Consider the following 27,087-nt stretch of genomic DNA (forward strand, 5'->3'; position numbering starts at 1 on the left):
CCTCTGGGGGTGATGGAGGACGGGGCCTGGGTTCTGGAGAAAAGCAGAGCTCAAATCCCAGCTCTGCGGACCTGCCCTGCGGCCTGGGGGAGTCCTGGCCTCTGAGGTCCTCGGTCCCCAACTGCACACAGAAGGTGGGCTGAGGACCGTTACCGGCTCTTCTGGCATCCACTCCCCAAATCCTGTGAAGATTTTAAAAACCAAGAGCTTTGGTCAGGGCAGAGGAGTGGACCACACATTTTACCGTGCCAGGCTGGGCTGGTGGGCCAGGCCAGAGCTGAGGGCAGAGAACTAGTCAAAGCTCAGCGATGGGGGAGTTGGCCGTAGGATGGGTTTGCCTATGGAACAGATAACTGTGAATGGTCCATCCAGCTGCAGAGGCGCCGGTCCTGCCAGCTGACTAGGACTGCCCTGTCTCTCTGAGGAAGCCAGGCTGGTTGTCCCCCTTTTGATAAGTTGACTTGAGTCACTGATGGCCATTCCATGCTGGACACTGGAGCCACAGGGTGAATCAGACACGGCCGGGGCCTCTTGGAGCTCACAGGCTAGCAAAGGCAAACATCAGCCTTTCTGCCCTCCAAGGCCCAGAGGGACATACCTCCCGGCTTCACCCCTGGCTCCCAATGTCCCCCGGGTGTGGTGCACGCCTAGCCCACGCCCAGGAACTTTCCAGGGCACCATGACCCACAACCCCTGGGCTCTGAAGAAATCAAGCCAGACCCCTGCAGCCCACCCCACGCAGGGGTTCAGCAGACATAGTCAGAATTGTTGCTTGGCAACAAGATCTTGAGACAGAGCTTACATCTGTCCAGGCTAGAAGGCAAGGCACCAACCTGACCCAGCATCTGGGTACTGGGCCCTTGGCTGAGGCTATTCTGTGCACCCTCAGCTCCTAAGCAAGACCATTGTGATGTCCAAGTGTTTCGCATGCCCTGTCGAGGCAGCGCCACCCGGGACAGAGGAGATCACAGGCACTGAATCCCAGGCCGGCGTTAGCTCCGTGGGTTTCAGTTTCTCCGCCTCTAAAATGGGCTGGGACTGCCTGCTAGCAGAGTCGCTGCAGCCGCTCAAACAACTGACATGTGCAGGTGCTGCTTGCTCCCCTCCTTCCTGGCCCCTCTGAGAAGGCATCTGCCACCGGCAAGACACTGAGTCAGCTCAGGGCCCCCCTCCCAGCCTGTACCCCATAGGCCGGGCAGCGCCTACTGGGGAAAGACCGGGCGCTGATGTGATGGGTCACACCCTGCTGAGTCCTAACTTGGGCAAGTCCAGAGCAGCAGCCCCAAAGGGGTGAGGTGGGGAGGACCTGCTCTAGCCAGTCTATGGGGACAGCCCTGCCCCCGGCTCCGGCCTGGCCTAGGCCTGACAACCTCCCATGGAGACACCCGCTGGTCAGCATCTCCTGTCCGTCCGGCGGCAGAGGCTGTCCATGGCTGGGCTGCTGGCAGAGCAGGGTACGGCACAGGGTGGTGGTGCCGTGGAAAGAAGTTCTGGGGTCAGGACTGGGGCTGGAATCCCAGGCCCACTCCTTACGGGCTGCGTCAGTCATCCCATCTCCTACCTGAGACTAGCATCATCCGCCTCGGAGCACGGTCACCAGGACGCTGATGTGAGGTACAAAGAACCTAAAATGGAGTGAGCCCTGGAGAAAGGCTCACTTCTGAATAAGCAAACAGTCCACCTGCTATGACCCCTTACCCAGCAGGCGGCCAGGGACAGACCAGACCCCAAACCAGCTCCAACCCCAAGCCAGCACCGAGGGCACAGATTTCCCCAGAGTGCCCATCCGAGTTTGTGGGCAGACCCTGGAGAGATTTAATGGGGGCGGAATCTCCTCCTGGGAGAGAAGACCCCCAACATCCACCAGCAGAGCTGGTCACATCCAGTCTCAAAGGCAACTTTGTTCTCCCAGCTTTTCCCTCACACATGAAAGAGCAGACAGCGGGTGCCCGGGATTCATAATTTGAGACATCGGGACACTAAAGACATCGGCCAAATTTAAACCGAAAGATGAACTTGTTGGGTATCTTTCCAGATTATGGGGGAAGAAGAAAGGAGAGCCTGTAAGTCCTCTAAGATCCACTCAGAATTCACAGCGAATCCTCCCCACGGCTGACATCAGAGGGCTCTGCCTCTGGGTTCGGACGTTTGGAGAATCAGTTTGAGAGGAACAAAGGCAGAAAGTCCGAGGAGACCTCCCACTGGAGCCTGGAGGGCAGCCCTCCCGTGCAGGCTCTGTGTGGCTCTGGGAGGCCAGGGCATGGGGGGTCAAGGGTCACACATTTCCGAGTCTGGGCTGTGGCTCACAAGTGCTGGCAGTGTGACTGCCTTCCTCCCGGCCGCAGGGCCCTGGTGCTTACGGACAACAGGCTACCGTGATGAGATGAAGCAGAGCCCGGGCCACAGAGTGGAGCTCAGTTAAGAGGAACTGTCAGCTATCAGTTTCGCTTTGACATCCGTAAACACTTTTGGTCCAAATCGCCTTTTGCTCTGAGATAACCTTTAGCTAAGCCTTCCAAACCCATCACCAATATGATGACGGTCACCTCTGAGTCTCACAAAACCCAGGCAGGTAGGAAGGGTAAAGCTTATTATAGCCTTTTCCCAGACGGGAAACTGAGGCTAAAGGAGTAACTGATCCAAGGTCAAACCCCTTAGTGGCAGAGCCAAAGCCAGACCTGAGGTCTCCCAAGTCACTGAAACACAGTTCCCACCAGCCCCTCCCAGTCCCATCAACCCAAGCCACACACCCCGAGTCCCCTGGGCCCTCTGGACAGCCGCCCAGCACTGAGCCCCCGGCCGGTCTGCGTTTGGCACAGTCAGTCAATGAATAAATTTTGGGTGCCCACTCGAGTATGTGATGGAAATGATGGACCACACCCTCCCCAAGGAAAATGTACATAGAAATACACAATCGTGTGCCAATTCTGGGGGTTCGCATACCCTGGTTAGAAAGCCCTGACTCTTCAGAGCTGACAAGCTGAGCGGTCCAGAGATGACCTCATCACATCCCCACCTGCTGGTGAAAACGGGTCCTTCTAAGACCAAAGACCTTATCTCCCACTTCTGAGTCCGAGGTCACCGCTGCTCCAACCCCTGGAGGGCAGGCACTGCCCATGCGGCCCTAGGCCACTCCATCACATGCTCTTTGTATTCAAAACAAGAACATTTATTACTTATCCTTTTCCTTATAAATTCCTTGACAGCAACACAAAGAAAAGCACAAGAAGACTTATCTGTGCACACACAGGGAGCACACCCACCGCTGGTGGCCATGATGGAGGCCACATCCCACCCGCAGCCAGACTCCTGGGTTTGTCAGGCCCAATCTCACGGCCTTGGTACCGGCCTGGGAAGGGCAGTGGGGGTGTGGGAGCTGGGCAGGGAAAGGCTGTTATATCCTGATAAGACCCTGCAAACCCCAACCTCCCCTCACCCAGGCACTTCTTTGTATTTTGGTTTAAGCGCTTAGATAAGTGGATTCTAAGAAATGGTGTGTTTTTCCTGGGCTGCTCCAACTACCAGCAGCGTCTGAATGGAGGTTAGCAAAGCCAGGCCGGGCAGGCACCTCGGGCGGAGAGGGTGCTGGCAGCTTGGCTGGTGTCAGGATGCGGGAGCCCTGTGGGCTTGAGGGAGGCAGGAAGGAACACCCTGAAAATATCTGGCTGCTGGTGTGTCCCGACCCGGGGGTCAGAGTGTCCAGATGCTCGGAGTTTGGTTTTGTTGAACCGTCCCAACGAACAGTCTTCAAACAATTCCGTTTTCACGGAAATCAATAGCAACAAGGCAGCAAGCAAGGAGGCTCCTGCCAGTTCCGTGCAGAAAGGCACCAGATGGTTGTTACGAAACATATTTTGGTCGGAAAATAGCTGGGCTTTTTGGTTTCTGGGGAGACAACAAAGCTAGAAAAGAGGATGTGTGAACTGTGGGAGGCACAGGTGAGAAGGCAGCTTTGGCATCAGGCCTGGGTTCTGCTTCTACCCCTTCCATGCTGGTGGCCTCGGTTTTCTCGTCTATAAAAAGACAACGATATTCTGCCTCAAGTCCAGGAAGTGTGAGGGCGAGGCTCGGGGACACTCACACAGACACAGACAAAAGGGAAGAGGGAGCACAGCTCATCCGTACGGGGGACCAGGGTGGGTGGGGTGGAGTGGGGTGCACCGATGGAGGGCAGTCACGCAATCAGACTCTGGGAGTCCGTGGGCGGCCAGTCGCCCTGCCCTGGCTGGGCGCACTGACGGGCCCTCCGATGGGACTTGGGCCCCTGCTCGCCGAAGGGCAGCAGGAAGCTCTCTGCATGGCAGCGCCAGGGGGCAGCCTGCGAGCCACCCCAGCCGTGTGTGCTTTAAAGTGCCAGCTGTGTCGTCTTTGGTCGGGGGCTGTCCCTCCGTCTCTGAGCACCCCCAGGCGGGGGGCGCACGCCCAGGCCTGCTGGGGCCCCTGCAGCAGATGGGCCGGAGGGGCAGTCCCCTGTGGAGGCTGCGGTGCTCTCCTGTGCTCAGAAGACAGAAACGAGGGCTCTGCTGCTGTCAGTGAGGGGCAGAGCCGCCGCCGGGGAGAAAAGGGACGAGAAACGCTTTGGTCGCCGTGCGGACACCACGGCAGAGCAGAGCATGCTCGGGCGGAGGCAGGAAGCTGGCTGTAACACTGTTCGTGGCTGACACATACCCAGCTTCCGAGCTGAACCAGAAGTCGCTGAATAAATACTCAAGGCCCCTTTCAGTCCTTAGAGAGCGGGGTTCGAGAACACGGCTCCTGCCCTCTGCTTGGCTGGTGGCAGCTTTGACCTGCAGGCTGACAGGGCTGCCCACCGGAAAAGGGGGGCTGGGGCCCGGGGCTGCCCTGCCCCACCAGCCCCGGCGCTCAGAAGCTGAAGAGGTCCTCCTGCTTGGGGCTGCCGCTGTCGGGCTGGTCCCAGTCGATGGGCGAGAGGCACTGGGCATAGTGGATGTCCTGGGCCGTCAGGCCGGTGTCCAGGACCTGGGGGTTCGTCCGGGACTGGGCGAGCCTGGAAGGTACAGCGGTGTGAGCCGAGGTGCAGGCAAGGGGCTGGCGGGGGCCTGAGGAGCCAGTCCAGCCCGGCCAGCACCAGGGTCTGAAGTGAGAGGGCGCAAGTGGGAAGATGCCAGGACATGGGGTCAAAGGAGAAGGTCCCAGATGTCAGGAAAGGTGGAGTCTCTGAGCAGAGAGCCTACCCTTGAGGGTAAATGACTCAGGAAGCTTCTCTCCACAGAGAGGCAGGGGCACACACACCACCCACGGCTCCAATAGGAAATGCCCAAGAAAGGGGAAGGGCCGAGCTAGAGAGGGCACCAGAGGGCACACGGGAGAGGGGAGGGTACAACCTGAGACTATTGGCTATAACTGTGTGCAACACAGTCTGTTCAAAAAGGAATTTAAAAAGGGGGCAACCCGAGGGGCGAGTTACTTAAATTACAGCCACGTCCCAAAGAACGCAGGCAAAGGATGAAATGTGTGCCCAAGGCATTGTTGACACCTGGGGAGTTGCTCCTGGTAGGTCAGTGTCAAAAGTGGATATCAGCATCCCAAATGCAAATATGACAAGCTGATCAATGCAAAAAAAAAAAAAAAAATGTATATGGATAGGATTAGGCCTAAAAGTCTGGGCTGTGGGACGATGGGATGGTATCATTTCCAATTTAATGCTTTGCTGATTTTTGAAGTGTTTAATAAAAGGAACATGGTTCTTGGGTAATCTGGAAAAAGTAAATGGAAGATTTTCTAACGACGGGGAGGGGAGGTAGTCAGCCGGGGAAGCGGGGAAGACAGTAAAAGGAGGAGCCACACAGGCTGCCCCCACCTCCAGGGCCAGGGGCTCCCACCAGGCTCTGGCAGGAAGGACCTGGGGAGGGGGCAAAGGAATGGAGGGGGCTGCTCCCAGGGAGAAAGAGAGGCCTCACTGGGACCCCAGGCAGCCATGGGTACAGGGATGGCTGGGAAGATGGGGAACAGCCACCATTCAGGCTCGACACAAACAACTCCTCGCTCTAGGTAGTGGGAGGGCTTAAGTGAGCCAATACCTTCTCCCTGCCCTTCCCTATAAACGGAAAACCTCTGGAGGGAACAAAGGCTGCAAAAAAGCCAGTTTTTGGCCTGGCCGTGGTAGCTCAGTGGTTGAGCATCGACCTATGAACCAGGAGGTCACAGTTGGGAGTCCTGGCTGGGGCACATGCTTGGGTTGCAGGTTCGATCCCCAGAGTGGGGTGTGCAGGAGGCAGCTGATCAATGACTCTCATCATTGATCGCTCTTCCTCTCCATTCCTCTCTGAAGTCAATATATACATATATGATTTAAAAGCCAACCTTTGACTGTGGTGAAGCAGCCACTAGGAACTGTTGTTTACTTACTAGCAAGAGCTTTCTAGCAGACAAGGCCAACCCCAGGTAGTGAGCTCCCCACCCCTGGAGTTATTCAAGCTGAGGATTTTGTTCTGGAGATGCTCAGAGTTGGCAAAGGTCCTCAGAGACCTGCCCACAAAAGCCAGGCCTCCCTCCCCAGCACAAGGAGCCCAGTTAACGTTACCTTGAAAATGCTTCATCCAGGTCGTCATCCAGCTCCTTGGGGAAAACAAAGCGGGAGATATGAGGCCATGCGGGGGAGCCGGGCTCTCGGCTGGGACTTGTCCCCGCCCTGGGTGAGCTACGGGGACTCAGAACAAGCATAGGAGTCTGGTGGGCGCCTGGAGGAACAGGCTGAGGCAGGCCTCCGCCGAGCTACTGCCACCAGCCTCTCTGCCCACGGACCCTCACCTGGGGAGGGACAGGAGAAGGGCACCTGGGCGCCAAGAGACCAGGGTGGGTTCAATTCCCAGCTCTGTCGTTACTCCAGTGACCCCTTAGGTAGGTCACTACTCCTCTTTGAGACTCAGCTTTTCCTTCCATCAAATTAGAGGATTAGTCTGACGGCTGCTAAGATTTTCCAATTCTGAGAGGAAGAGGGCGGGAAGGTTTTCTTGCTTTCATCCACTTCCAAAAGCCCAGCCCAAATTCCAAGCTCAGGGGATAAGTGCCGAGGTGGGAAACAATGGGTCCCCCAGAGGGTGGGTGCCAAGGGCGGCTCCAGACAAACGGGGACACAGGCTCAGTGCGCCCGCCTGGCGGACCTGGGTGGCCCCAACAGGCAGAGGCATTTGACAGTCTTTCGTGTCCTTCAAGGTGCCAGAGTTTCTTAAAGAGACATGACAAGTCGTGTGTGATTCTGCAGTGGAGTCTGGACCAGGAAAATGACATTGGAGATATTGGAGGTTATGTAACAGTGTCGGACTGATGTTAATGGTTTTGATCACTGCAATGTGGTCACGTAATATGCCAGGATTTGGAGAATCTGGATGAAGGGCGAACAGGAATTCTTTGTCCTATTTTTGTAACATTTTATAATTCTAAAACTATTTCCAAATAAGAAACTTTTTTAATTTAAAAAGTCAGATTTCTCTGGGAGATTCTGCAGGCAGGCCATCCTCCTCACTGAGAGATGAAAAAGCTGAGACACACCGAGGTCAGGGGCCTGCAGAGCATGTCAGGGGCCAGCTGCTGGCCGCCCAGGTCTCAGACTCCTCATTCAGACGGCGAGGGGGGCGGCGGGTCAGGCGCAAACTCTGCCCACCCTGAGAACAAGGGGGCCTTTGGCTCGTCCTGCGGTCTGGGATGCTCAGGCCAAGAGGCCGGGCATTGTGAGGCGACAGCTGTGCTGGGAGCCAAGCCTGTTGGGGACGTAGCCCCGGGTTCAAAGGGGACATTGTTCATCGCCCACCCTGGGCCTGGGAGCTGCTGGGCTGGGGCTGGCCTGCCCAAAGGCCTGGAAGTCATGGGCGCCAGGCCCTGGACCGCCCTGGGGCCTCCTCGGGGGTAGGGCTCACCGGTCCCCGTGGGGTCAGCAGGCTGCACGAACACTCACCCAGACGACACTGCCGCTGCTCAGGGCTGGAGGCCTCGGGGCCTCGCCGACGCTGGCGGTGTTGGCGCTGACTGCGGACAGCGGGGCCTTGGCCGTCTCTTCCAAGTCCAGCAGGTTCCCAATGGTGGCCACTGCGAAGGGTCCAGTCAGAGGCGTCAGTGGGAGAGGAGCCTCATCTCCTTGTCCCTCCTGGAGCCTCCTGGCCTGTCCTGGCCCCAACTCTCTCTTTGGACGCGGCCTTTCCCAAGGCCCGTTACCCAGAACACCCAGAGCACCCAGCATCAGAGGAGAGGCCGGCTCTAAAGCAGCCCGACAGCTGCCCTCGACGTGAGGACCTCTCCCCGGCTGGCGGCTTATGCTCACAACAGGTGTGAAGTTCAGGGAGGGGTCCCAGACTGCATGTGAAGTGCAGACGCAGAGAGGTCTGCATATGCTCCTATTTTTGCACAGGGACGCATCTGGGAGAACATGCAGTTCATAATAAGTAACTTTCCCCTTTGTCTCCATTTTCTAATCTATCTGCAACGACCATGTGTTATGTATTTAACAAGAAAAGTAAAAATTAAAAAACCGAGAGTTAGCTCCCACCCAGGAGGGAGCAGGGCCTCCAGGTGAAGGGCCGACCCCAAGACCGCAGCTGCCCCCAGCCTTGCCCCCAGCCCAAGACTCACGGTTCTTCAGCGAGGGGGTGCTGCCGCCGCGGCCACCGCCCAGGCCGTCCCCTCCCTCTTGGCTGGCTTTCTCCCTCTTCTCCTTCTCTGTGGGATCAAGCACAGCGCGTTAGTGCCTCTGCCCCCAGCACTCCATCCCCAGCAGCTGCGGGGCGGGGAGGAGGCTGTGGCCAGCCTCAGGGGGCAGGTCTGCCTCCAGCAGGAGGAAAGGAACTGCAGGTTCCAGGTCAACCCCACAGGGCACCTGTCTGAAGTCACAAACTGGGGAGGTGATGAGGGTGGGAGTCAGTCCAGGCCTTCCCGCCCCCTCCCCAGCCCACACCACCCCGCCAGCCTTCTCCAGCGCTGCCCTACCCCCGCCCACTCACAATGTCTGCGAACAGGCTCACCTTCCTTGGACACCTGCCAAAACTCAAAGGCAACTTTGAAGGCCTGGGCTACGGTGAGGGTGACAGCCTGAGCCTGAAAAACAGGAAGTGAGTTCAGGGGAGGGGGGCAGCATTAGGGGGTAACAGCAAGTCTGAACTGGAGGCCGGGGGCTCCTGGGCAGGCCCACCTGGCTCCATCCCAAGGCTCTGGAATGCCTGATGGATGGCGGCAGAGTCCTGGCCCTCCCAGGTCACACAGCAGGCGGGTTATAAAGAGGCCACACCCTCCCCAGGCAGCTGGGGCCCCTCTCCACCTGCAGCCCAACCAAGGCTCCCACCCTCATTCCAGCCGGGACCTTGGCCATGGCTGTTCACCTCCACTTTCCCCCATTCCCTTGGGGCTTTCCTAAATTCACTTAACTGTGAGGCTGACTTCTTCTGAGAAGCCCTCCCCAACTCCTCAAGGGCTTCACACATTACTTAACCCGTGGAGTTAGGGACAGAAAAGCCAGCGCTGGAAAGGGTCTGACCACTGTCTGAATGAGCCTCGGGGGCAAAGACTGGTTAGGACTGCACAGAGGCAGAGGGCCTATAACTGAACCCCACAAAGGCGGCGGGGAGCTGTTACATCTCCTGACAGAAGCCAGTTGTCCGCGAACACCGTGGCCGGGGGAAACCCCTCAGGGCCATCACCCACCTGTAAGGCGGGGCCACACCGTGGCCCTCCACCCTGGGGGCCCTCGCTCCCACTCTTCCAGCCCAACGCAAGCATCACCCCCCTCTCATGTCACCAGCTCACATGCCTGTGTCACCCCACCTGGGTGCTCCCCACAGGCAGGAATCACCCGATTCCCAGAGCCCCCCAGAGCGGCAACACGCCGGCTGAACTGCGTTTTCCCACGAGGCAGGCATTCTGAGGCCTCACACTCCTGCCAGGACCTACCCTGCCACATTCCATTCGGCCCCCTCCTCTCTGATCGGAGTCCAGCTCATCAGCTCAGCTTCGGGGAGTGCGAGCCCAGAGCCGCAGCTATGGCTGGAGGCGACAGCTGGCTTCCTCCCGAGAGCCGAGAGCCGGGCCGGGGAAGGAAGCACCAGACCCTTTCGAGTGTACAAGTTCAGGCTTACCCAGCCTCGGCCCCGCTCCCTTCCTCTCGCCAGACAACTCAATTTAATTGGGAAATGAATCCATGGCTACTGCCTTTAAAACTTTTTTTCTCTTTAATTTAAAACCCCTAAACAAGCTGACTGATCCATGCCAATTAAACTTCACGAAGTATAAAATCTCATTTGAATGTCTCCATCATTTACATTTCTGATGGAAGTACGGGGACTTTATGGCAAAACTTAAATATGGTAATTAAGTATGAAACTCTTCGCAGCTGTTTACAATTTAAGCTGTCACAACTGAATCAAATTGAATAGACTCCGTTACCATTGAGAATTGCCCATGAACTAAAAATATGGACTAATTACCAGCCCGAGTCCGTCAGTACACACCAGGCAAGGCTGGCCATCGCTGTGGCAGGGAGACGGAAACGCCGTGATTTTTGCCTTCGGGAACTCTGGGGACACAAGCCTGCGTTTGCATTAATCTGCTTGTCCATTTGCATACACTCGTGCCCTTTCTCCCTAAAGTCCTGAGCTACTAGTTAAACCAAATATAACCCGAGATTGGTAGGTGTACAGGCGGCTACAAGCCCAGGCTGGCCGACTGGGAGGGGCTGGGTGCCGCTTTCTGGGGCGGCTGCAGGAATCTGAGCAGCATCCTAAGAAAGGACCGCTCCAGCCCGCCCACAGGTATGGGGGGCAGCCAGGGGGGAAAGGGGTGGAGTCTCCCTGGATTCCACAGGACAAAAGCCTGTCTATCCCTCTGAGTGGGTCAGCCTGAGGGCCTGTCTGATTGCCCTGACCACGTTCCACCTCCATTTTTTCTTGTCGGTGACCAGGCTGTTAGTTCTCCGAGGGGCCAGGGCCAGCTTAGGGCTGCAGAGCTGGGCCAGGGCCCTGGGATCCCAGGACTCAGACCAAGGCAGCCCCTGAAGCTTAAACCTTTGCACAAAAAGGATCACTGAGAAATGCCATGGCCATGTGAGAGAGAACAGCTCTGTGTCTCCCCCCACCCCCGGCCCCGCCCGGAGCAGGATTAAGGGTATCACTTCGCTCGCTGCCGGCACACCTGCTCTGAAACCCTGGGCGCCGTCAGCAGCTCCACCTTCACCCCAGAGCCCGAGGATGAAGTGCTCACTGAGGCGTCCCAGTTGGGCTGATGGAAACGTTTCTTTGTAGAGAAATTAATCCTGGGGAGGAGGCACTGGGGAAGGGAGGCCTGGTACTGCCTGAGTTGAGCTGAACTGGTGGGCAACCCAGAAAAGAACCCCTTGCCCCCCACCCCGGATGGGTCACAGGCATCTGGCTCATTCGGGCATCAGGGCGAGGGTGCAGGGACTGTGGCCCCAGGCCAAAAGGAGTGAGGACTGTGTCAACATCCAAAGTCGACGCTCCCCTGCAGGAGGACAGGACCTTGCCACCCTCCGGGCTCCTCAGCTGCCGTTCACTCCACTGCGTTTGCACCTCTGTGTCTTTGCACCTGCTACTTTCTGTGCTCACCCTCTCGCCATCCCATCCCCTTTCTCCTGGCCTGGCAAACGCTTACCTACTACTCAACCTTCAAAGCCCAGTTCAAAACATCTCCTTCTCTGGGAAGTCTTGCGGACTTCCAGTGAGACTTACTAACCTCGACACTAGAACCGAGACCCTGCACTCCAGTTACTGAATCCGGCCCCTCCTCCCCCACCACCTTGTTCATACCCCCATGGCTGATCTCCCGGGTCCCAGAGCCCTATGCAGGGCTCAGCCCAGGACAGATAGCAGCAAACATCAGTGGGGTACCTGTCAGCAGGTGGGTTGCAAAACCTGAGGCACCATTTCACCTGCTGCCTCCTCCCCAAGAACCTTGGGATTTCCATTGTAGCCAGGCACCAGGCCGGCCAGGGCTCCGCCGAGGCCTTGGGGACCACAAGAACCCCATCCTTGTATCAGATAGTCAGTTTACACCACCTTTGGCTGGGCTAGCTCCTCAGGGGCTTCCCCAGGGCTCCCTGGAGGAAGCCAGGAGGGCGGCGGGGAGAGGAGGAGGACAAGCCGTGATCCCGTCATCCCGGACATGGATGAAAACCTGCCAAGAAGAGCGGGCATCTGCCAAAACCAGTTTGGCTCAGTGGATAGTGCGTCGGCCTACGGACTGAAAGGTCCCAGGTTCGATTCTGGTCCAGGGCATGTACCTTGGTTTCGGGCACATTCCCAGTGGGGGGAAGAGGGGATGCAGGAGGCAGCTGATCGATGTTTCTCTCTCATCAATGTTTCTAACTCTCTGTCCTTCTCCCTTCCTCTCTGTAAAAAACATCAATAAAATATAAAATTAAAATTAAATAAAAAAGAGTGGACATCTGTGCCTGTGCCCATCGGCTCTCTGCTGTCAGCGTGAGGTGGTGGCTGGGCTGTTTCCTCAGTAGCTGACCTCTGGGCCTGGACGGGCTGATTTCAGTCGGGGCCGTCTAAAGGCCCCTGGGCCTTGCGTACCAGACCAGGCCTCCCTTCGCCACTGGCCCAGCATCCGCTTTCTTTTATCCCCCACCCTCCCTTCCCAGAGGAACCCCACAGCAATGGCTGAGGCAAGCTGCCCTGCCCAGCGCCTGCTCTGGTCACTGGGGAGGAAGAGACAAACAATGGGGACGTGATGAGCCTGTGTTTTAAGTCTCTGTGGCCTCCTAGGAAACAAAGCCAGGCGGCCACTGTCACGGGAGGAGCCACCGCAGCTCAGGGCGTCACAAGGCACCGGCGAGTGGCCAGCGACGCCGAGCCTGCGGGGAAGAATCACGGTGCACAAAAGAACTGGGCCTCTCGGAACAATCCTGATCTGCTGATGGGCAAGCAGCCAGAGAGGGCAGGGTCTTGTCCACGGTCACGCAGTGAGCACATGCGCCGGGATCCGACCCACGTCTGCCTTCTCCTGCAGTGCTCCCTCCGAGGGACCTGCGGGAGGCTGACCTGTGACCCCGAAGAGCTCCACATCCTAATCCCTGGAACCTGGGAACCTCACCTCACAAGGCAAAAGGGACCTTGCAGATGTGATTACATGGAGGATTTCTGAGATGGGGGATTATCCTGGGTGCCCAGTGGGCCCGATCACAAGCGGCCATATGAGAGGGAAGCAGAGGGGAGACTGGCAGATGCCACACTGCTGACCCCGGGGCTGGAGAAGGGGGTCATGAACCCAGGCAGGCAGGAGGTCTCTGAAACTATGAATGGCAAGAAAATGTGCCTCCCCTGGGACCTTCCGAAGGAGAGCGGCACTGTCGGCCCATTTCAGACGTCTGACCTCCAGAACCAGACAAGAATAAATCTGTGCTGTTTTAAACACTGAGTTTGTGGTAATTCCCTCCAGCAACAATAGGAAATCTATATCTAGAGCATGGCTGATGGGTATAGCAGGAAGTCTGGGGGTCCGTGTAAAGACTGTGATGTCCTTGATGATGGGAAGGGCATGCCCCATAGGGCTCTGGCTCCCTGTACAGATTAACAGAGGCCAACACGAAACCAGTAGATGTCTGGAACCTCTTTCCAGGGCAGATGCTCAGGCTTTGGGGGCCTTGGAAATGAAGGGGCTTCCAGCACCGAAGGCTGACTCACCCCCTGATCCTGCCCCAAAGCTCAAGACAAGCCCAGAGCCTCGGGGTTCCCACCGGTCCCAGCCAGGTGTGGCCTGGGCTGGAAATGGCCAGGAGTCCCTGCTCCTCACAGTCATGCTGGGAGGGGCGGTACCCTGGGTTCAGACCCTCCCTCTGCCTGGCTAGTTGTGTCATCTTCAAAAAGCCAGCTGACCTAAGAGTCTGTTTTCTCATTAAAAATAAAAATAAAGCCCTGGCTGGTTTGGCTCAGTGGATGGAACATCAGCCTGCAAATGTTCCAGATTCCGGTCAAGGGCACATGCCTGGGTTGTGGGCTCGATCCCCAGAAGGGGACTTGCGGGAGGCAGCCGATCCATGATTCTCTCTCATCATGAATGTTTCTCTCTCTCTCCCCCTCTTCCTTACTCCCTGAAATCAATAAAAATAAATAAAAACAATGAAGACAGTTCAGCTCCCACCCACAGCACTGGTGTATTAAATGAGAAGACACCTTCAAGCCTGCCTCTGAAACAAGCACGTGGTTCATACCGAAAACGGCGATTCCCTCCCCGCTCTGGCCACAGGAAGCCAGTCCTCCGAGGCTCCCACTGCTCCCTTCACTCTGGGCCCCTCGATCGCCAATCTCCAAGGATGATCGCCAACCTCCAGACCATACGATTACCAGGAGACCCCGAACATCTCAAATCCAAATCGTGTTAGAGAGGCAGGTCTGGCAACCACTGGGGACACAGGCTTGTCACTGCTCACAGCCCACTCTGCCCTCAGCTCTTACCGCCCTTTGGGCTTCCCAGGATTTCCTATTTTGAGTGATGTGTCACCTTGGCTCTGCCTTCCCACCAGACAGGGCCGCCAAGGACAGGCCGCCGAGGCGAGCAGAGCCTGCCCGAGCCCGGGCCTCTCCCCACTGACCATTTTCCGCTTGGTGCAGAGGAAGGCGTGGCACTCGAGATTCTCGTTGTGCTGGCTCTGGGCGATGTAGGCAAACACTTTGCCGTGCATCTTGTCCGCTGTGCAGTAGGAGATCCTGAAAGGCAAGTGGGAAATGCCTGACAACATCCAGAACACCCGTATTGCATCTCGCCTGGGTTCCAGGCAGCCTGCTCCCCACTCCACCGGTGTATGATCCGGAGAGACGGCCTTGGCCTCTGGGCCTGGCCTCCTGGGCCAACCATGCGAAGGCCTGGGGGGAGACTGGAGAAAGGGCACTTCCCTCCTCTACGGAGCCATACCCCAAACCTGTAATAGCTGAGCCCTTACTGTGCACCAGGCAATGCTCAGCTATCACCTCATTTAACGCAGCTGCCCCCTGAGGAGGGTCGTCTTGTTCTTCCCACTTTTCAGATGAGAAGATTGAAGCTAGCAGTCTCAGACCACCACGCTAGTGGCAGAGCTAAGACCTGACCTCACCCGCTGATGCCAGAGGCCGTACCGACTGCCATGCTACCTCTCAAGGGTTTGTGTTAACAGGTGGATGGGAAACTGCCCACCCACTGAGACCCTTTAGCCGGCCTCCCCTGCCCCTAGCTGCCCTCATGCCCCTGACCAGAGGCCAGAGGGGTCCCAGGACTGGCCCTCCCAGGGCGACCGAGACTGCCAGCAGATTCTCCCGGAGCAAGGCGGAGTGGAATGGTGGGAGCAGGGTGGGGATGTGTGGAGACGGCCAGCCCAGGAGCCCCAGGGGTCCAGGACTCCCTCATCTTAGACACTCGCCTCCCTTGTCTGACCCTCCATGCTGGCTCATCGTGCTGGGAACTGCAATCAGTAGAGGAACTGGCAGCTCAGAATGGAGACGGTTCAGCAGACACCCTCCCCCAGTGTGCCCTCTTGGGAAACACTTATACCCTATCTCCTATTTCCTCCTCTCCATCCCTCCTAGACTGGAAGCTCCTTGAGGGCAGGGCTGGGTCTGATGCCTCACCTGGGTAAAGGAGGCAGACAAAACCAAGAAGGTGAAAAACAGCAGCCAGAAACTTTAAAACCACCCCAACCCCAGTACTGGCGCATGCCCCAACCGGCTAAGCCACCTGCTTAGATACAGAGCAATATGGCGGAGGGACGCCTGGCAGACCGGGGCCTGCTGGACAGGACTCTGGCCTTGGTGTCCTGGCCCAGCTTAGCACTACCTCATGTGCGGCCTTGGGGGCTCGAGGCCTCTCTGGGCCTCGGATTCTCCGTTTGTAATATGAGTCTCTGCTGACTGACCAGCTCTGACATCCTGTAACTGACCAGCTAAGACACATGTGTCAAACACAAGGCCCGCGGGCCAAATCCGTCCCGCCAGGCCTTGCAATGTGGCCCGCACCGCGCTGTCATCACTGCACTCCGCTGCGTTTCCATCACAATGACAGTTTATGACTGTTCAGTAAACCATTCGGCCCGCGATTTAGGCTGGATTTTAGATTTTGGCCCCTTCTCTGATTGAGTTCGACACCCCTAAGCTAAGAGGATGGGGACAGCCTGAGGCTCCCGGGGCTGGCTCTGCCTCTCGTGAACAGGCACCCACCCCAGCTGCCACTGTCTACATTCTGGCCTCAGGCTCTGCCTTCAGATACACCCCAGTTACTTCAGTGGCTTCCCTGGACGCCTGGCCAGATGTCCAGGCAGAGCTGCTGCATTCACAGCGCAAGGAAAGGACCATGACTCAGCAGCTGTCTGCTCCAAGCCTGACTCAGCAGGACGCTTGGGAGGAGGGGCTGGGGAGGCGGTTCGCAGGCCTGGTCCAGCCTCAGTGCCTGCTGCAACGAGGGATCACAGCAGCAGCTGCTGCCATTGTACCAAGCGCCCATCGTGAGCCTGGTGCTGTGCACTCAGTGCTTCCTAACAGCCCCCAGAGGCAGGATCTGTGTCCACCCCAATTTACAGATGAGGAAACTGAGGCTCCAAGGTCATTCGACAGAGCATGGCATAGCCTGCCTGGCTTCAGGCAGGGCACTCTGCCCACGCCCCAGTTGGCAGGGTGAAGGTGGTGGTGCTAGGCTTACCTGTAAATGGACACGTTCTCAATGAGCTGGTTGGTGATGCCGTCGGTCAGGATGATTCCCCGTGGGGACACCTTGAGAGTCACCTTCTGCAGCTTCTTCCCGCTGGCCTTGGCCTTGGGGCAGACACGGGTCAAAGGAGCCTGCCTACCTCGCTTGGGACCTACCCTCATGGCTATGTCCAGCTACTCCAGCCCCCACCCTCCAGGCCCCTGGGAGGCCTCAGCTTAGGTGACTGGAAGGCGTGATTCAGAAGGCATTTCAGCCAGCACCTTCTTCTAATAAAAATAGGGACAACTGCTTCTCACAGAGCAGCCGCTGTCTGCCGAGCACTGGTCCTCGAGTCATCACAGGCAGCAGTGCTTCTCCCCAGGAGAAGGACCAGAGAGGTTAAGGGACCAGCCCAGAAACACACAGCTAGAAAGACCTCACACTCTGAGTTCTGCGTGAGCTGCCACAACCCAGTAGGAAGACTTCTGGGGACTCTGCTCTACCTGCTGACCCCGCGAGGGCCTGAGCTGAGGGGTCTGAGATCAACAGGGGAGGTGGGTGTATAGGGCCATGCTCACTCAGAGCAGGGGAGGGGACATCTGGTCTCTGGTGTGCTGAGCTGCCCCGCAGGCCGCATAGCAAGTGGTTGGGTGACAGTAACCTCCCCCATCCCTTCCTCGCACTAAGTCTCCGGCTGTTGGGCTCGGGATCTGAGGGAGGGGAGGGGAGGCTGGGAGAGGACATGGCCACAACTGCTAGAGGGGGGGACACTGCCCCTCACCCCGCAAGTCCAATTGCCACCCTTTCCCAGAGTCCCCAAGGCAGATGCAAGGGGACTCAAGGGCGGGGACAGGCCAGACACATCCAACTGGGGTAACAAGGGGGACAGGCAGCACCCCGGGAAGAGGCTGGACAGGCTGCCCACACGGAGGCTCACCGTGGCCACGATCCTCTTGACGGCGGCCGCGGACATCTCCTCGCCCTTGGGCTGCTCCACCAGCGTCATGCCCAGGTACTTGAGGGTGAAGAGCATCCCCTCGAGCAGAGTCTCCCGGGTGTCCGTCCAGTTCTCAGGCAGCTCTGGCGGGAGGAGGACAGGCGCTCAGACCTGCCGGGCAGGCCACCACGGCAACAGCCCCTCTCCCACGGGCCCAGCAGGGGGCTGCGGGTCCTGCCATCAACCATTATTTTTTTAAATATATTTTTAGCCAAAACCGGTTTGGCTCAGTGGATAGAGCGTCGACCTGTGGACTTGAAAGGTCCCAGATTCCATTCCGGTCAAGGGCATGTACCTTGGTTGAGGGCACATCCCCAGTGGGGGGTGTGCAAGAGGCAGCTGATCGATGTCTCTCTCTCATCAATGTTTCTAACTCTCTATCCCTCTCTCTTCCTCTCTGTAAAAATCAATAAAATATAGATTTTTTTTAAAATAAAAAATATTTTTATTGGTTTCAGAGAGGAAGGGAGAGGGGGAGACTGAAACATCAATGATGAGAATCACTGATGAGCTGCCCCTGCATACCCCACATGCAACCCAGGCACATGCCCTGACAGGAAATCAAATGGTGGCCTCCTGGTTCATAGGCCGATGCTCAACCATTGAGCCACTCCAGTGGGACCATTATTTTTATAGTTAATAAAGGGCAAAACTAACATTTTCCATTATGTACTGATCCCTGTGGTAGCAAGCTTTGTGTAAAATATTCTCATTAATCCTCACGAGAACCTAGAAAGTAGAGCACTTTATCATACCATTTACAAAGACACTGAGGCAAAATCACATAACTGAGTCCAAAGAGCAAGCAGGTATAAGAGCCAAGATTCGAACCCATAATTTCAAGCCCAAAGCCCAAACTCAACTTCAACACTAACACTTGCTGAGGGCAAACCATGTCATTTCTCATTGAATCTTTAATGCAACCCTGTAAGGTGGAATTATCCCCACTTCACACACTAGGAAACTGAGGCTCAGAGAGCCAGTCCTCAGACAAAGAACCCATACAGAGTTAAAGGGGCGGAGTTAGAGTTCAAACCTGGGCGGTTTCCACAGCTCAGCCTGCTCTGCTGTCCTCCACGGAGACAGGAGGAAGGGGACCAGGAAAGAGACACCAGCCCAAGGAAGTAAGGGGAGGGTGAGGGGAAGGGTTTGGGAAGGGGGAGGTAACTGCTCAAATGACACCATGTGAAGGCCGCCTGAATCGGGCAGACTGGGTGTGAACCCAGCTCTGTTCCCAGCACCTGCTGGGCCTGGAGAATTCCTTCTCCTCTCTGAGAGGAATAATGCCTGCGCTGCAGCCCTGACCCAGAGCAGGCACAAGGGAGGGGTCCTTTGAAAACTCGGACCACGAAGGAGGTCAGAGGGTTGGAAACGAGGGACGAGCCAATTCCCTGGGAGGGGAAAAGTCCAGGAAGTGGAGTTGGAAAGAGCCCCCCCACCCCCCGTCACCCCACCCACTTGGGAGAGGACTCCGAGCAGGCAGAGAGACAGGACAGGGTGACCATCCCCAGGTTCCTCCTCAGGGGCTGAGGCCAGAGGCACCAGGTCACTTCGCTGGGGAGCGGTGAGGCCAGAAGGCAGGCCTCCGCCGATCCTTCCAAGCCCATCATGAACTGAACATCCATGCTCCTGCCTGTTAGGCCGTTGTCCATCCCTCAGCACCCTCTATCGGATGCTGTAATGCAGGAGGTATTATGATTGTACCCATTTTATAGATGAGGAAACTACTCTTCAGCCTCACACACCACCATGGCTAGAGCAGGATTCAGACAGGAATCCGTTTCTAGGGTCCACCTCCGAGATGGCCAAGGCCAGCTTCCTTAGACCATTTCCAGAAATCCATCTAAGGAGGGCAACGTACGCACTGCCATGCTTGTCTCGGTGTCCTTGGCAGACATGGCTAATCAACTGTAGCTCTATTCCCTCTGATTTATAGGCTTTGGGCTGTTCCTCAACATAAGGCTACAGGCAGGCAATACCAATTGATCAGGGATGGTCTTGTTCACCTCACTATTCATCACTGCCCTATGGCAAACACCCCCACCACCACCATTGTCATGTCTCCCACTCTCCCATTTCCTCCAGCTCGGCCTTTCCTGGTCCGTGTCCAAAGCCACTTCCGCTCCCTCCATTCCAAAGGGCCCAAGCTTGCCAAGGTCACAGACAACCTCTTTGCTGTCAAAACATTCCCCGGCCCTCCTTGAACTCTGAGATGCTTGACATTTTTCTGCATTCCTCGTTCCCTGGCCTGACCCTTCCCCTAGACTGTGGTCCCCATGGAAGAGGGCCCTAGCGGACAGGTTGCCACTCATCAGCCTCCGAGACCTGCCCAAACCTCTCCCTTGGCAGGTGATGAAACTGAGCCCGGAGAGGAATGGGACTTGTGCCGAGTCATCAAGTAAAGGGACCCCCAGCTCCCAATCCACTACAGGCAATTCCTGCAATGACTGTTGGGGGGCTACAGGTTCCCCGACTTCTCCCCCAAATCTCTCTCTCCAGCACACACACACACACACACAAACTCACACATACACACTCTCACACACACACACACACACACACACACACCATCTCCCCCCATACACACACACACACACACACACACACACCCCGTACACACACAGAGATGTTTTAACCAGGCAGAGCTTCTTCCTCATGGGGTGGCATTCACTTTCCCACTTCTGTGCCTCTGCCCAAGTGGTTCCCTCTTGGTTCCCTCTACCACAAATGCCCCTGCCCTCCCTTCCCCGAAACCCCTCACATCCAGCCTCCTCCAGGAAGCCTTCTTTGAGGCAGGATTGCCTACTGGTTCAGAGCGAGGGCCTCAGTCCTAGAATCCCAGTTCTGACACTGAGTAGACTTGAGCAAATTACCTTCCTCGGGCCTCAGTTTTCTTATCTATAAAGAGAGACAACAGCCCCAGCTTTCAGGGCCTCCTCCCTCCTGCCACTGGATTGCTCCTGCCTCTGGAGTGTGGACTTCCTTTTCTCCCTCCCACAGCCAAGCAGCTGCCCGCCATGTGTCTTCCTGTTAGAGGACTCCCATTCCTGCCTGCCTCCCCAGAAACTGGTATGCAGAAGGTGCCCTCCTGCCGGCACTGCTGCTCTGCCTGTCCTCCTCCCTCGCCCACCGCCCATTCCCCCGCCTCCCGGACAGCAGAGACCCTCCCTCCCCCGCGGGGAAGCCAGCCTCCGCTTCTCCAGTTCTGCTACGTTCTCTCATGCCCTCGCCCTCGTCAAGAAACCAGCCCTCAGGGCTCTCCATACACAGAGGGGAGGTTCCTGCCACGCTCTCCACCCAGCCACCTCAGACGGCGGGAGGAGCTCCCAGAGGGCCCCAGACAAAACACAGGCCTAGCGCACAGCCGTTCCGGCCGGGTTATTTCTGGCCCTGCGGTGGGTAATGACTAGGCTGTTTTAACGCTGCCGCTTCACAGATGACCTGCTCTCAGAGTTAGATGGGGACAGACCGTTTGCCCAGTCTAACTCGAGGCTGCAGACGTGTGCTCCGTCCTCACGAAGGCCTCCTGCCCAGGAGGCAGAGCTGGGTAGGGTGCCCTGTGCCCTTCTGCTGAGCCAGTGACCTGACCTGGCTGGTCTGTGAAATGTCAGCGTTGCAGCCAAACCCATGGCCGGGAGGGAGAGGAGGGGCCTCTGAAGACTGGAGGGGAGCCGGCCTCAGAACCCTCAGAGGGACATCTCAGGAGACTCAGGCTCTGCTGTGACCTGGAGTGTGGCTGCTTCTCTAGGCTGCGGTCTCCTTAAAATGGGTCCAGTCCCTCCGGGGCATCATCAGAGAAAAGTTCAGGATGTGCAAAGTGCTGGGCAAATCTTGGAAATTGTTCATTTCAGTTGGTTCGAGTGTTACCTTGATACACCAAAGTCGTGGGTCCGATATCCAGTCAGGACACATGTAAGAATCAACCAAGGAGTGCACAAATAAGTGGAACAAATCGATGCTTCTCTCTCTCTCATCAGTTAGTTTTTTAAAGTTGTTAATATTTTCAAGAGAAAATTTTAAAAATAGCAGCAGCTATCATTAAGTACCTATTTACACGATACAAGAAAAAGATGCCATCAAGGTTAAATGATGGGGTTTGGATAGGAGCTGAGGGGTTCCTAGTCCCTCCTCCTCCCTGGTCCTCCATTTCCTCACTTGATGGGATAGTAACACTCTCCACCCCACGGGGCTGTTGTAAGGATGGAAGGGGCTCACCCATGAGGGGGGCTCAGAACCATGCCTGGTACATACCAAGTGCCACTGAAGTGTGAGCTACTGTCATTGCCAGGGTCAAGTGCAAAGAGCTTTAATGCTCACAGCCGTTTGTAGCAGGATTCCCGTTTCCCAGGTAAAGAAGCTCAGAGGAGTCTGGCCATGGCTCACAACTGACAGTGCTGGGTCTCTTCACCCACACCTGCAGCCCATCGCACCCTCTGCCATGCGAGGCAGGAGTCAGACCCGGGCTCACCCAGGAGAGGCGGGCACACTGCCCCTCAGGACTGCCTGAAGGGCGTCTGGCTCACCCTCAGTGGGCAGGAGGTGACCTGATTCCTTCAAGCCACATACCCCTCCGCTGTCAGACCTGTGAGAAGCAGAGTCCCAGTCTCCGGTTTAATGTTCCTTGTGCTTGCTGTTCCCTCTGCTGGAATGCTGTTCCCAGACTCCTCTCCTGTATTCATCATGTATTACAGTCACCTTCTCCGAGGGGCCCGCCCTGACTTCCTGCCTGGACACTCCCAGTGCCCTATCTATCGCCTCGGTGGGTACCATCTTCCACTCAGCCTGCAGCTCTCTCTGGCTGCTGGAGATGCAGACTGGGCACTGGGGCATCAGAGCTCCCACCCCAGACGGCACAGCCCCTCCAACAGTAAACACAGAGCGCATTCTACAGCACACCTCCTCCCAGCGCTCCCCACGGGACTGCCTGCAGTCACCCCCCTCCCCCCCCCCCCCCCCCCGGGGTAAGGGGGTTAGATTACAAACAGTCCTGGGTTACATCGGACTCAACATGTGCATGCCGTTTGGTGGTGGTTACATCACCATCTCCCATTTATGTATAAAAAAAAAAAAAAGTTCCGTCATTTCGACGTATGTACCTATGTGCTTTATGTTTTTTATTATTTATTTACCACAAGTAAAGGTCAGGAATTGTTATCTTTCTCTTAATTTTTTTACTGTTTCACTTCATCACCGCTGTGTATGTGCTCCATGTGAGTGACGTGGGTGCTTGTGTGGGTGGGTTCCGAAGGAACGGATCTCCGACGTAACCCGAGGATCTACTGTATTCAGAGTTCACTTTTTGGACTCCCCTCACTTCTCCTCACACTATTTCCTGGGACCTCTTCCCAAATAAACGACTTGTACTCACATCTTTTTAAAAATGTATTGATTTGAGAGAGAGGAGAGAGGAAGAAAGAGCAAGAAAAAGTCACATCGATTTGTAATTCCACTTACTCGTGATGCATTCATTGGTTGATTCTTGTATGTGCCCTGACCAGGGATCAAACCCGTAACCTTGGGGTATCAAGATGATGCTTAACCAACCGAGCTACCTGGCCAGGGCTTACACTCAAATCTTTGTCTCAGCATTTGCTTCTAGAAGAATCCAAATGAAAACACCACCCTAGGTAAAGAAGCTGTCCCCATCATTTCTTCACCCCACTTTCTCTTTCTTCATAGCATCACCACTGCCCACAAAATATTTGACCATCTGCACCCTGGTCAACCTGCCTCCTCCTCCAGGCAGTAAGCACTATCTGAAGGGAGACCAACTCGCTCACCAGACCCCCAACGCCTCCATCAGTGACTGACACATAGTCAGTGCTCAGTAAGTATTAGTCTGAGTGTTCGTTTATACCTTTTATGGTAAATATTAAAAAACTAGATTCCCAGTGCATGGAATTCATGCACGGGGGTGGGGGAAAGGTTTGGGTCCCTTAGCCCAGCCTGCACCTTCTCACAATCCGGGACTCTTTGGTGGATGTCTGACTGCCTGCAGTTGGAAATCCCTCTTACTGACTCCTAACCACTTGCCTGCCTGCCTGACTGCCCCTAACCACTCTTCTGCCTGCCTGATCACCCCTAACCACTCTCCTGCCTGCCTGATTGCCCCTAGCCACTCACCTGCCTGCCTGATTGCCCCTAACCACTCTTCCTGCCTGCCTGATTGCCCCTAACCACTCACCTGCCTGCCTGATAGCTCCTAACCACCTCTGCCTCGGCCCCTGCTACAGCAGTTTCATGCCCAGAAGGTCGTTCAACTGTCTGGTCTAATTAGCATACAATGATTTTATTATCATAGATAAGTAGGACTAGATCCTCTGCCCCCTGTCCTCCACCATGAAATAGCTTTCTTTTCCTTTAGCTGTTCTCACAGCTCTGTGATAGGCTGGCACCACCCACAAAGGAGCCCAGGGTCAGAGGGACCCTCCTGGAAGAAAGGGGACTGAGGGACTGGGGGCGTCTCCCTCGGGAGAGCTGGAGGAAAGGAAAACCCCTGGCCAGGGGCTGAAATGAAAGTGTTATGGCTCCTGAAGAGAAGGGGGGAAGCCACATGTGGGAGAGGGACATCTCCCTTTGATGCTAGGACTAACTGGGAGACGGAACCGTGAGGTTCAGTGCAAAGAAGCTTGGGGTCCTGGCTTTGCAGTGTGATCGCAAGCAATCTTCCTTCTTTCTCTGAGCTTCAGTTTCTCCAGAAATAAAACAATAATCGTGCTAATCGCAGCTGAGGACCTTGAGGGGTGAGGAGCAGGTCACAGCTGACAGGAGGTGTCAAGTGTACCCCTAATTCCGCTGGTTTCAGTTTGGCCTCAAGGCAGCCTGGTCCTCAAGGTCTGAGACTAAGGTCTGGCTGGAACACCACCCCAGGCCAGGCTGTCCCCACATCCCACCCAAACACCCCTCAGCTTTCCTCTCTATCTTGTGGCCACCACTGTCCTCAGGGCTGCAGCGCAGCCTGGGATGGGCCTGCACCTGCTCCTCCCAGGGCCAGAGTCCATGAGGCACAATGTCGACAACTGGGCTGGGGATGTGCCAGTCCATGACTCCACTTCCCCGAGCCCCCCTGTTCCTTTATCTCTAAAATGAGTCTGGTAAGAATCCTTGCTGTCACCTCACAGGAGCAAATTAAATAAAAGTAAACAAAAATACTGTGTAAAACATTAATGACAAAGCAGCCCGGCCGGTGTGGCTCAGTGGTTGGGTGTCAACCTATGAACCAGGAGATTCTGGGTTCGATTCCCAGTCAGAGCATATGTTGGGGTTGCAGGCTAACTCCCCAGTAGGGAGAGCATGCAGGAGGCAGCCGATCAATGATTCTCTCTCATCACTGATGTTTCTATCTCTCTCCCCCTTCCTCTCTGAAATCAATAAAAACGTGCATTTTTTAAAATGACAAAAGCAGTAGTTACTATTTATCAAACTCTTTCTCTGTGCCAGGCAAAACACCATTTCATTTATTCCCCCATCCCCACCCCGCCCCCGCCGCCCAAATATGATGTAGATACTACTACCGCTATTTACAATTTACAGATGAGGAAACTGAGACTTTAGAATGAGGGGCGGGTAGGGATTCGAGCAAGATCATCCTGGGTCCACAAAGCCCCGGACTGGGGTCAACAGGAGAGAGGGGGTCTCCTCTCCTTTCTTCTGCAAGTACAGACAGGCTCTGAGGACACCACCCCCCCCCCACCCCCCCCCCACCCCCGTCCCAAAACTCGCCCCTCCACAGTAACAGTCGTGTGCAATGTACACATCACAGGCGGGTGAAGGGGAGTGGGGGAAAGAAAACCACCAACTTGGTGCCAGAAGGAAGTATGATTATCAATAACCTCCTCAACACCCCTGCCAGGTTAGAATTTTTATACCCTTTTTATAGACAAAGAAGCTGAGGATCATAAAGGGCAAGCGGCTTGTCCGAGATCCGAGCAGGCAGGAGAAACTCTTTTTTACCGACCAGGTCTCCAGATCAGAGGGGTTTCTATGTTTCCTTCTCTTGCCCAGCTGCCCCCCCCCCTCTTTTCCTCCCTCCCTCCCTCCCTTATCCCAAGAGAAAATTTGGCAGGGTTTGCCCACTAGAACAGTTCATTATCCTCAGAAGTCCTGGTCCAATCCCACAGACATTTAAAGGGGCTCTTCTGGAGTCCTAAGTGTGGGAGACGGTGCATGCCTGGCCCTAACGGGTCTGCCCCCACCCCCACCCACCCGCCCAGCTCCCAATGCCAGCCTGGGTTTGGGAGACCACAGCTGGCACCGCAGGGGAGGAGGAGCGGGGCGGCTCTCCAGGCCCAGACACGCTGGCACTCCGGGGCCGCGGGCACTTCATTCTCCGGCTGTGCCCGGGGCGGAGGGAAGGGAAGGGGGCGGGGGGCGGTGTTGTAACTGCGCTGTCACAGGTTTCCTCCCGGGAGAGGCCAGGGGGGTGGCAGGGGGTGGCGGTGTGTGGGAGCCGGCTTTGGCTCCATCCACCAGGGAGGCAAGCCACCGGTGTGTCCTGGGGACTCAGGTTGGGTTTCCCAGGCCCCAGGGGAAGGCGCCAGGTGACGGGCTCCCTTGAGTAACTCGAGCCTGGGAGGGGGGGCCGGGGCAGCGGGCAGGCCCCGCCCAGGCGCCCCGGGGAGAGGTGCTGGCGAGTCTGCCGGCCGCCTGGGTGCTCGGGGACCCTGAAGCCCGCGGAGGACGGTGCGAGGGAGAACAGCTCCTGGACTGGGCCAGCGGCGGGGGCGCAGGGGTCTCCATGGCCGGGTGGGTGGCCCCATTGAGACCCCAGGCTCACCTCGACCCAACTTCAAGTGGGTGCCTGCGAGGCGGGGCGCAGACCTGGGGCGGTTTCTGGGCGCCGCGGGGTCAGAGGATGACCTCCTGGTTGGACCGCTGGAGGGGGCGCAAGGGCCAGGGGGTGGGGGCGTATTCCCCGGCCGCAGCGCCCCCTCTCCACTGCCCCCCCCCCACCCCGGGCCCCGAGGCTGCGCCCCGCCTCCCCCAGCTGCCCGGGGCGGCGGGTGCAGAGCCTGCGGGGGACGCGCAGGTCTCTGCTCCGGACCTGCAACCCCGTCCCACTGTCGCTCCGGCCTCTTTCCCCAACTTCGGTCCCCGCGGCCCGGCTGCACGGAGCGGGCTCGGGGGGAGAGGCAAACCTGACCCCAGCGGCTCCCTCGCCCCGCAGGACGCGGGTCAGGCCCGCCTCTCCCTTGGGCGCCCGCAGGAGGCAGCCCCGCGGCCTGACCCCCGGCCGCCCCCCCGGCCGCGCACACACTCACTCCGGTGCCGGCCGCCGCCCCCCCAGCTCTGCTTGGCGAGGCTGGGGCTCCGGATCAGCGCCCTCCCGGCGGACTTGAGCGCGTCCATGGCCGCTCCGGACGCCGCCGCCGCCGCCGCAGCCACCGAAACTCCGCCGGGAAAACTTTCCTCCGGGGCCGGGCGGCGCGTGGGCCCCGCGCTCCTCCCCTCCCAGCGCCGGCCCGCGCCGACGTCTG

General features: G+C 57.0%; 1 protein-coding gene across 2 annotated transcripts; it reads right to left on the reverse strand.

Annotated features, from left to right (window-relative positions):
- Window positions 1-3,153: 3,153 nt before the first annotated feature.
- On the reverse strand, window positions 3,154-27,087 carry LDLRAP1 (low density lipoprotein receptor adaptor protein 1). 2 transcript variants are annotated; one of them, XM_036445673.2, is made up of 9 exons: window positions 26,872-27,086; window positions 17,552-17,694; window positions 16,627-16,739; window positions 14,555-14,669; window positions 8,976-9,048; window positions 8,587-8,673; window positions 7,916-8,046; window positions 6,545-6,579; window positions 3,154-5,008 (listed from the first exon to the last, which is right to left on the reverse strand). In XM_036445673.2, the coding sequence occupies exons 1-9, from the start codon at window positions 26,957-26,959 to the stop codon at window positions 4,864-4,866; spliced, it is 930 nt and encodes a 309-aa protein (XP_036301566.1). In that variant the 5' UTR covers window positions 26,960-27,086; the 3' UTR covers window positions 3,154-4,863. The 2 variants fall into 2 exon arrangements, with proteins under 2 accessions (XP_036301566.1, XP_036301569.1); XM_036445676.2 differs by lacking the exon at window positions 8,587-8,673 and having other exon boundaries at window positions 26,872-27,087.

The sequence above is a fragment of the Pipistrellus kuhlii genome, unplaced genomic scaffold (genome assembly GCF_014108245.1).
Source record: "Pipistrellus kuhlii isolate mPipKuh1 unplaced genomic scaffold, mPipKuh1.p scaffold_m20_p_2, whole genome shotgun sequence".
In the NCBI taxonomy this organism is placed as follows: Eukaryota; Metazoa; Chordata; class Mammalia; order Chiroptera; family Vespertilionidae; genus Pipistrellus; species Pipistrellus kuhlii.

Bases quoted from the DNA above. Each gene is read 5' to 3' on its own strand.
- LDLRAP1 (XM_036445673.2), bottom strand. From the start codon at position 26,959: ATGGACGCGCTCAAGTCCGCCGGGAGGGCGCTGATCCGGAGCCCCAGC. The intron at 17,695-26,871 runs GTGAGTGTGTGC...TCCTCCCGCCAG, and splicing joins GGGCGGCGGCCGGCACCGGA to AGCTGCCTGAGAACTGGACG. The intron at 6,580-7,915 runs GTGAGTGTTCGT...GTTTTCCCCAAG, and splicing joins GCAGCGGCAGTGTCGTCTGG to GAGCTGGATGACGACCTGGA.